At 45.1% G+C, this 10,845-nt stretch overlaps 1 protein-coding gene across 1 annotated transcript; it reads left to right on the forward strand.

Annotated features, from left to right (window-relative positions):
- The first annotated feature begins 4,572 nt into the window (after nucleotides 1-4,572).
- LOC106012202 (uncharacterized protein K02A2.6-like) lies at nucleotides 4,573-6,363 on the forward strand. Its single transcript, XM_013084395.1, has one exon. The coding sequence runs from the start codon at nucleotides 4,573-4,575 to the stop codon at nucleotides 6,361-6,363; it is 1,791 nt and encodes a 596-aa protein (XP_012939849.1).
- The last annotated feature ends 4,482 nt before the right edge of the window (nucleotides 6,364-10,845 follow it).

Genomic DNA, 10,845 nt, shown 5'->3' on the forward strand with positions numbered 1-10,845 from the left:
CCGTACTTGTTGTTCCCGGAGCATAATATTCTTGTTGTATGGTCGGGGACCCGTCTGCTCAGGTCATTTACCACTTGCTAAGATAAACACTTTTGTCTTCTTTAACACCCGCAGCATCTCTTCATTGAGGGATTTTATTACTTTTTTCTAGCCAAGAGGAAGTTTTTGCTTTTTTTTCCCATTTGTTTTTTTTAATTATTTTTTTTAATAACTTTTTTGCCTCAGTGCCTGTCGGTTTCCACTGTTGTGGTGTAGATTTACTTCACCGTTCTGTAGCGAGTTCGTGCGGTGTTTGTTGGGCGGTGTTTGAGCGGGGTTTTTTGGAGTGTTGTGGCTTGTGAGTGAAGCAGGAGTAGTTGGTTGTTGTTACGTGTAAGCTCAGATGATGAAGAGCTGCGTGCTGTTACAGTTACAGGTGAAAGTGAGACATGGGTTGTTGGTTGGTTGTTTTTTTCTTGTGTATGTTTCAGTTTTAGTTGTAGTCCTGTATGTAATGCTGTTGCAGCCAAAAGGAACTACATACATATTATGTATTCATATATACAAAATCATGCTACGAAGTAATGAAGTAAGCTAATTTTTTCCGCGGAAGCTTTGTAATTTCTTCTTTTTTTTTAAAGTCAAGACTACTTTGTTTTAGTTTCTTGAATTTTGAAGCCTTTCCATTATCATTTTTTGTTTGGATGATTATGGTTTTTTTTCCCTCTCTAAATCTGAAGTCTGCCATTATCGTTTGGTTTGAATATTAGGAGGATTTGTTTGGGGGTTTTGTTTTCTTGATTGTGAGCAGAGTTTGAGGGATTGGGGAACATCATCGTTCAACTAATGAAATTTTTATAAAAATTTGTCTCGGAGACTATTGTAGCCTGCGAGGAGCTACTCGTTGTGTTGATCACTGTTGTCCTTCACGGTACTTGTTTCGTGAAATAAGTCGAAATATGCTGTGCTCCGTTTAACAAACACCCCTCCCCCCAAAAAAAATAATAATGATAATAACGTTGGAATATTGTTGGCTGATTTATAATAATGGATAAAAAACTATGACTGCCTTAACATACTATGGTGTTATAATGTTGTTGATGATGAAAAGTCCCACATGTTGTTGAAGCCAGATGATGGAGAATAAGTTGGAGTTGGATCAGCTGTGTGCAGTGAATTGAAGTGTGGGTGTGTGCGTGCGCTTGTGTGTGAGTGTTTGTGTGCTGATCAGCTGTTTGCAGTGAAGTGTGTGTGTGTGTGTGCGTGCGCTTGTGTGTGAGTGTTTGTGTGCTAATCAGCTGTTTGCAGTGAAGTGTGTGTGTGTGCGTGCGCTTGTGTGTGAGTGTTTGTGTGCTGATCAGCTGTTTGCAGGGAAGTGTGTGTGTGTGCGTGCGCTTGTGTGTGAGTGTTTGTGTGCGTACGTGCGCTTGCAAGAGGCCATGTTTTCTATGAGATGATATACATACCTGTACATACATAAGGATGTGAATGAAGCCCGTAACACGTGTAAAGTTCTCTTCTGATTGTACCTGTGCTTTCTGAACTGATCAGACATATTATTAGAAAAATGTGTCCACTTTGCCAACTGTCCAGACATTGTTGTTTCATATTACTACTTTGCTCTTCATGAAATGTTCCTTTTTTTTTTTTTTACCCCCCCCCTCCCCCTTATGATTTAGTCTGGCCGCCTGGAAACACTGATGGGGGTGTCTCGTTTTGTTAACGTTTGTCGAGGTGTCGCAGCGGTGTTTGCTGGCGGCTTTTTTTTTTTTACTCCGTCAAGTTACAAAGACTATTTCGACATTTGCTCAGCGTGATTCATGATTATTATCATTATTATTGTTATTGTTATTGTCATCATTATCATTGTTATCGTTAGTTTTATTTTTATTATTGATATTTCTTTATCAAGTTATTACTGTTTGGTTCTGTAATAATGTTTTCATTATATTGATTATTATTGTTGTTAATATTATAACATTTTTGGTCAAAACTAAAATTTATGAAAATAAATATGATGAAAGAAAAAGTCTATTTTGGCTTTGTTCACTCTATTTTGGCTTTGTTCACTCTATTTCATACGCTGAGCTATCTGCTTCTTGCTGTTGATTGTTTGTTTGTTTGTTTGAGCAAAAAGAATGGGGAGTTGGCGGATGCTCTGTGTCACGGTAGTCACCGTATTGTACCTTACTCTTTTTTACTCACGGGACGTAAGCGCCCCGTATGCCATGGGCTCTTGGTTAATGTTACTCACTTCGGGGATCTACATAAAAAGTCAGACACTACACCCGGGCTCATTATTAGAATGCTTGCTGTCGTGTGTGTTCGTCTCTCCAGTTTTACAGTCGTGTGTGTAGACTAACATTACATGGTGTCAGAAGTCAGTGGATAACGTGTCACAAGTGTCAGAATGCCTCATTTCAAGCCTCCTGAGCCGTTTGATTTTTCGAAACCTCACGAGTGGCCCGAGTGGCGACAGCGTATGCTACGATACCGCACAGCCACCAAACTGAGCGCAGAGACCGGAGCAATTCAAGTAAGTTCATTAATTTACGCTATGGGACGCCAAGCTGAACAGATATTTAACACGTTCACGTTCCCTGCTCCCGTCGAAGGTAACGATCCTAGGGATAACTTTGACACTGTCTTAGAGAATTTCGACGCTCACTTTGTCCCCAAGCGGAATCTTATCCACGAAAGAGCAAAGTTCCATGCACGAGCACAAAACAGTGGGGAGACGATAGAAGAATATGTTAGAGCCCTGTACGAACTTTCCGAACATGCAGACTTTAAGGACCGAGATGAAACCATAAGGGATAGACTCGTCCTAGGAGTACTGGACAATGAACTGTCACAGCGCTTACAACTCGAGGCAACACTTACTTTGAAATCAGCCATCGAAACAGCACGTCATTTCGAGCTCGTAAAGGGTCAGGTCAGTAGCCAACGTCAGCTAGGTGCAGCAGTCACAGTAGATTCAGTGCGCTACGGCCAGAGAGGATATTCGTCGCCTGCTCACCCCAGGCCGAAGAACAGGTACACACTCACAACACAGAGGCAGCCATGCATCACCGTCAACTTTCTCTAACTGCGGTAACTGTGGAAGAGGTCATGCCCAAAACAATTGCCCAGCGCGTGGGAAAACATGCAGGAAATGCGGCAAGCGCAATCACTTCGCAGCAGTCTGTCGCAGCAGCAGCAGCAGCAGCAGTAGCCGCAATGTCAACGAAATCACAGAATCGGAAACTCCTTCGTTCTTTTTAGGTGCTGTTGACAGAGACTCGGACAGTAATGTCGTTACCGATGTAAACTTCGGCGAAGTTAGCGAGCCACCATGGTGCGTTACACTGAACCTTGGAGGGAGAGCTACATCCTTCAAGATAGACACAGGGGCCGATGTTTCGATAATGTCGAAGGCCGTCTACAACCGTCTCAGTCCTCGTCCAAAGCTGAAAACAACGTCTGCAGTTCTTCGCAGTCCTGGTGGCGTCATAAGGAGCGTGGGATAATTTATCGCAACTACGCTGCATAACAATCGCAACTTTGCGTTCCGTGTTTTCGTCCTTGACGACGACACCGACTGTCTTCTCAGTCGCGACGCCGCAGTTCGTCTGGGACTGATTTCTCGAGACAGAATAGACTCTGCCAACCTCGTGTTCGGCGATGTGGGACCTAAACCTATGCGCTGCGAGCCAGTGAAAATCATCTTGAAATAAGATGCACAGCCATACTCCGTGAACGTCGCACGTCGGATTCCCATTCCACTCATGGACGAAGTCAAAGCTGAACTAGACCGTATGGAGGCCGCAGGTGTCATTGAGAAGACCAGCGCTCCAACTGATTGGTGTGCACCCATGGTCCCGGTCAGAAAAAGGTCTGGTAGTGTTAGAATCTGCACAGATCTGAAAAAGCTCAACCTATCGGTGAAGCGTGAACGATTCATGCTGCCCACCATAGTGATAGACGACATATTGTATAAACTCAGCCGATCAAACAAGTTCAGCAAGCTTGATGCAACTTCATCCTTTTGGCAGTTGGCACTGGACGACGACTCCGCGAAGCTGACCACTTTCATTACCCCGTTCGGTCGGTACTTCTACAGACGTCTTTGTTTTGGAATGACCTCTGCGCCTGAGATATTTCAGCGTACGATGCAAGACATTCTAGCGGGCATAGACGGTGTAGAGTGCTTTATGGACGACATCCTCCTGCACACGGATGGTCAGGAGAAACATGATAAGCTGAAGAAGAAAGTCTTCCAGCGGCTAAAGGAGCGTGGGGTCAGGTTGAACAAATCCAAGTGCAAGTTTGACAAGGATGAAATCGATTTTCTTGGCCACATCATCAGCGGGAAGGGTGTAAGGCCAGATCCATCCAAGGTCAGTGCCATCACTGAGATGCCAGAGCCAGAGAACATTACAGACTTACGACGAGTGCTCGGCATGGTGAACTATTTGGGCAGGTTTGTGCCAAATCTGTCAACAGTCATGAAGCCGCTCACCGATCTTCTGAATCATGATGCTGAGTGGGCCTGGACTCCAGCGCAGTCATCTGCCTTCATTGTCGTCAGCTCCAACACTCGCCTTCTTTGATATGAGGAAGCCTGTCACTGTAAGCGCCGATGCAAGCAGCTACGGACTGGGAGGAGTTCTCCTCCAGGAAGACCGGGGTGATCTTCAGCCAGTGGCCTACTGTTCCAGAACTTTATCAAGGGCGGAGAAGAACTACGCTCATATTGAAAAGGAACTGTTGGCGGCCATCTGGGCGTGCGAAAAGTTCGATCGCTACCTCATCGGTCTGCCGTCATTCACACTGCTCACCGACTACAAGCCCATTGTTCCCCTGATCAACTCTAAAGAACTGAATGATGCACCTGTCCGCTGCCAACGAATGCTGATGAGGATGATGCGCTACAGCGGAAAGGCAGTATACACCCAAGGGAAAAACATGACTGTCGCAGACTCCTTGTCCCGAAGTCCAGTAGTGAGCACCGAGCCTGAAGAATTTGGTGAAGAAATCGAGGCTCATGCCGCTACAATCCAAAAGTCATGGGATGCCACGGATAGCAAACTTGACGAAATCAGAAACAAGTCTCAACAGGATCCAGCGATCAGTGCTGCGATACAGTACACTAGAAGCGGTTGGCCGAAATTCATACAGAACGTCAGGTCCGAAGCTCGCGACCTCTACGCAGTTTCCAGTGAACTGAGCGAAGTCCATGGACTACTCGTCAGAGGTAACCGCATCGTAATCCCCAAGGCAATGCGAGGAGAGATGCTCAGCAGGATCCACGACGGTCACCTTGGAGTGTCGAAGTGTCGAGAACGGGCCAAATCTTCCATTTGGTGGCCTGGTCTCAGCTCCGAGATACGGGAAGTCGTCTCAAGATGCGACCATTGCCAGCGGAAACGTCCAGCACAACCAAGCGAACCTCTAACCCCGACAGCTCTACCTGAGCGGCCGTTCCAGATGGTTGGTGCTGACCTCTGCAACTACAAGGGACATAACTACCTGGTACTCGTGGACTACTTTTCACGGTACTTGGAGGTGGCCTACATGCCAGACACCACCTCAGAGACTGTCGTGTACAAACTGAAAAACGTCTTCGCTCGGTTTGGCATTCCAGAACTACTGGTGACTGACAACGGTCCTCAGTTTGTGTCAGACCGTTTCCACAAGTTCGCCAAGGGCTGGGGATTTAAACACACGACCAGCAGTCCTCATTTTCCCCAGAGCAACGGCGGGTCGGAGAGAGCAGTCGAGGAAGCGAAGAAAGCCCTGAGTCAGGACGACCCATTTCTCGCACTCCTGATCTACAGGTCTACACCGGTGTCACCGACGTGGGCGAGCCCAGCGGAACTTGCTCTTGGGCGACGCCTGAGGACGACCCTGCCAACTCTACCGTCAAACCTGAACCAGCAGGTCTACGACAGGGCGAAGATTGCAGCCAGAGACGCTGAGTCGAAGCGTAAGTACAAACAAGCTTTTGACAGACGTCACAGAGCCCAGAACCTCCCGGAGCTGAATCCTGGTCAGCTCGTCCTGCAGAAGCTGGAGAACGACAAGGAGTGGCGTGGCCCTGCGGTTGTCAAAGAACGGTGTGCACCGAGGTCTTACATCATACAGTCTGGGGATAGGGCTTACCGCCGGAACCGCAAACACCTGAAGCCCTACGTCGACCCTCCTTCCATGCCTTCTTCACCTGTTGCCACCCCAGAGCCTACTCCAATGTCCGTTCCCTTACCTCCGCCACCAGCTGTCCAGTCGGTGGAGCCTGATGTCACACCACCATCACCTCAGCTAGCAGCCGTTCCAGCCAGTCCAGCTCCAATAACTACACGAAGTGGACGAGTGGTCAGGAGACCCGCTCGTTACCCGGACTGATGTTCTTGCGACCCAGTCGTATCCTTTCGATGACAAATTTTACTTTGTGTTTATTCTTTGCTGATTACCCAACAGTTGTGTAGACTTACCTGTTCGAAGTAATTTATTTTCTCAAGTTCGTTATCGGGACGCTATGCTGTTCTATGAATGTGACAAAGACAATTTGAAATGTGGATATTATGAAATACCAAAGAACTTTATTGAAATGTGTTACAAAGTTCTCAAGTGCAAGCCCGGAATCTTCAAAGACAATTGAACTCTGTGTGTGAATTTTGTTAAAGTTAGAACATTCCCCTTTGAGAGACTCGAAGCCGATAATCTTTAATCCATTTTGGGGTTTTCCTTTTTCTTCAATATTAAAAGGGGAGATGTCACGGTAGTCACCGTATTGTACCTTACTCTTTTTTACTCACGGGACGTAAGCGCCCCGTATGCCATGGGCTCTTGGTTAATGTTACTCACTTCGGGGATCTACATAAAAAGTCAGACACTACACCCGGGCTCATTATTAGAATGCTTGCTGTCGTGTGTGTTCGTCTCTCCAGTTTTACAGTCGTGTGTGTAGACTAACATTACACTCTGGTGTGGTTTGCTTCTTCTTTCCTATCCAACATCTATCGTCTGTTTTACTCCTCCTTCTTTTTTGTGTTTATTACTCTCTTGTAACACCTCTAATCTTCAGCTTTTATATGATGACTTTATTTTGTGTTGCATGTGCCGTAAAACTCTTTACTAAAACTACAACTGAGTAAGGAGACGTACTTTGACAAAATCCTCGACGTTTAGTATGCATAATAAGTAAGAGAGATAAACAGACGTCTAGACACAAAAAAGGCGGGAAGATAAGAAGTAACACACACGACTTCTCCGCTCTCCACAGCGTATGTTGTGGACGTGAGCACTTTCTTCATGACAACATACGCTGTTTGTTTTAGTAGAGGTTTTACGGCGCTCGCAACTGCATAGGCCATATGAGCGCCAAGAGTGGATGTCAATAGAGAAGTCCAAACGGGGAATCAGGCTTACTCTTCTCATTTCTCTGTCAATAGAGAAGTCCAAACGGGGAATCAGGCTTACTCTGCCCATTTCTCTGTCAATAGAGAAGTCCAAACAAGGAATCAGGCTTACTCTGCTCATTTCTCTAACCTCATGAACGCGAAGTCTGTTTCGACTATCAAGGCACCCCGGAAATAGTGGGTTACAAGAAAGTGACTAACATACGAAAGAAGTACAAATATATTGGAAAAATAATGATAGTAAGGATGAGAAAAGAAAAGCAGCAGTTCACCCTATGTTGTTCCGTCACTGTACAAGTATGACATCCTTATATTAATCCGCCCATTTACAATTCCAATGTACATAAGAACAAGTCAATATCCCCCCTTTGGGAATGGTCTAAAGACACGTCAGTCAGTAGCACTGCCGGGGGGGGGGGGGGGGGGGGAAGGGGCACTAAATTATTGAGAAAACGCCCCCGGTTCGAATCCCCTGCTTGGGGTTTTTAAAAGGGCGTCGTTTCTTGAGAAGTTTTCAGGACCTTCAGCTCGTTTGGCTCCGGGCTTTTGGGGGACACAGAATTCTACACTTGTAACAGAAAGAGTAAACACTCTTTAGATTTACACGTGACTGGAGTATTATAATACGTAAAAAGTCCAGATACCATACATTGACCCAAAATCGTCAAATTAAAACCACCCCCCCCCCCCCCCCCCCCCTTAAAGAGTTAAATACTTTACCTTTTCTGCCGCTCCTGTCACAGGTTGTAGAATTCTGTGGTCGGGGATGAACATTAAATTTGAGGGTTCTGCTTCTTTAAATAACCTATTAGTGACCGTATTGAGGGGGTCTTTCGCCTCTCATTCAAAAGGTCCCAGGTTCGAATCCGGATAGCGACGGAAATTTTTTTTTTCTCTAATTTGTCTTTCCTTTCTTATCCTTTCTTATTCTCTAACAATGTTCTGTCGTCTGCTTTCGTCTCCACTTTCTGCCCCCACCCCGTCACCTCCTTTGCCCTTCCTCTGGGCTCCTGACTTTTTCTGAGGCTTTTCTACTGCTACTCCTTGACTCCTTCTTATTCTGTCTTTCAGCCCCACCCTTGATCTTATGGCAGGAAAAATCTACATCTAGCCTTCTCGGACAAAGGCGAAAAACCTTGATGGTCCAGTATTTAAGTTGCGCACTTTAAAGATCCCTTGGTTGTCGAAAATCGATAAGAGTAGGCTTAAGCCACCACCCGGGCAAAATTCAAAATGTCCTACTAACTGAAGATGATAAGTGTGTCCCGCGCGCTGTTATGACCGTATGCAGTTAGCGAGCGACGTAGAACACTAACCATATCTATCTCATATCTTGGTCCATTTATGTGGAACAGATTACCCATGAAACTAAGACAAATAAGAACACTTGATAGCTTCAAAAGACATCTTAAACATTTTCTGTTCCTACAGGCCTATCCTTCATAAGCTTTTAACGTTATCTTTCATTATATTTGTTCTGTTCCTATGTCTGGATGAAAATAGTCTCTGTGTGTGTGTGTTTGTCTGTGTGTGTGTGTGTGTGTGTGTGTGTGTGTGTGTGTGTGTGTGTGTGTGTGCATTAATGTATATTGCATGAGAAGAAAGGAAGTAGTAAGAAAGGTTTTTGAAAAATGGGTATTCCAATGTAAAGCGCATTGAGCTACTTTTTTGGAAATGCGCTATATAAATGTTATATATTATTATGTTATTTTATTATTATTACTAACCCAAAAAAAAGTGTTGAAAGAGGTGTTAAGCCGCGCGTCCAACCGGACCAGAAACGACCCGATTCCCTGTCCGGATGAGGCTGTTCAGTCTGTCCGTGTCCGGTGTGCGTGTCCACCAGCGTGTGAGTAACTCTTTAGTTTCTCAGACTCGCAACCGTAAGGTCGTGGGTTCGAATCCCGTCAGAGGCCCGACGTCGTGTCCTTGGGAAAGGCACTTTACACGAATTTTCCTCATTTCACCCAGGTGGGAATGGGGACCCGGCTATAGACAGCGAAAGATCTTGTCAGTTTGTTAGTGTTTGAGCGCTTTAATCAGCTGCTTGCACTGTATGCTTCCCGGGAAGCTGAGAATGTTTCAGAGTGTTCTATGGTCTGCTGGGGTAATAATATAGTGTAAAGCGCATAGAGCCTGCTGTTGAGCGGGGATATGCGCTATACATATGCTATTTATTATTATTAGTTTTAGTAAGGGTTTACGGAGCTGGCCACTGCATAAGGTCATACGAGCGCCAAGAGGTGGATGTCAACAGAGAAGTCCAAACGGGGAACCAGGCTTACTCTGCTCACCTCTCTAGCTTCAACAGCACTAACGACCCCGTGGCATTTCTTCTGATCGGACTGTGCAAGTAAACCAGAGATCACAGGACGCAAGGCGGGAATAAAAAATGAATAGGTTGGGTTGGGTTTTTTTAGTAGTAAAATCGTTAATATGCATTTAAACCATGTGGCTTCCTCGTAAACCTTGTTCATTTTGAGGCGCTGGTTATGAATGTAACATTCGATTTTTTATCCGAATTGAAATTCATAATTTTTTGTGTTTAGCTCTGGGTGGGCCTACGATGGCTGACGAGTCACCGCACGGCCCGATTAAAATGTGAGGCAGCGTGGTGGAATCAGGCTCTCGTCAAAATAATCAAAGTGAAGGAAACCTGCATTTTTCAGCAGGTTTGTGAATTTTTTTTCAAATTTTTGTTTTTTGGCTGAACACCTTTCATGCCCATCAAAGAACTCATTTCTGTGTGGATTTTTCTGAGAAAAGTTTATCAAAGGCACAAAAAATGTAAATTTTCAGTTACCACGGACTCTTAAGCTAAGGAAATAACTAATCTTTGGCGGCCATTTTCTCACTAATTTCACCTCTGAAAACAGGTGACCACCACCTCCTTCTTTCACAAATATCTCGACTTGTATTTTAGATAAATTGATTTTTTTTCCATCCTAATAAAGGCAAGTGAACAAGCTTTAAGACGATACCAATAACTCTACCTGCTCAAAAAATGACGAGAGCCTGATTCCACCACGATGCCTCACAAATACCAACTTGCCTTTTGTCGGAAAGTGTCGAGTCGTCTTGGTGGACCCAGCTATACGGAATTTCCATGGTTTGCTGAGAGAACAAACTGGTGCTCTATTTCAACTACCGACTTCCCGAGATACGGACGACAAACGGTCGGGCGGATTCTGGTTCGGTGGATACGCAGGCTCTGACCTCCGATACATAGACCCACCCCTATGAAACAAACCCCCAACAAATAGATGGGTAAATGGGTTCGAAAAAAAACCTGTGGTGGGGAATCATTGTACTCAAAATAAACTCTAACAAAATGATCGCAGTCTATGGGTGGCAAAGGAAACGAACCTCATAAAACTGAATTCGGCTTCATGTTATTTTAAAACCATTGTGTATTTCTCAAGGAAAAAAAGGAGAAAGGGAGAAAAAATAAAACGAAGAGAAAGGA

The sequence above is a fragment of the Aplysia californica genome, unplaced genomic scaffold, assembly GCF_000002075.1.
Source record: "Aplysia californica isolate F4 #8 unplaced genomic scaffold, AplCal3.0 scaffold00290, whole genome shotgun sequence".
NCBI classification, from domain to species: Eukaryota; Metazoa; Mollusca; class Gastropoda; order Aplysiida; family Aplysiidae; genus Aplysia; species Aplysia californica.

What these genes read in the sequence shown, in the direction of transcription:
- LOC106012202 (XM_013084395.1), top strand. Translation starts at nt 4,573, where the DNA reads ATGAGGAAGCCTGTCACTGTAAGCGCCGATGCAAGCAGCTACGGACTG.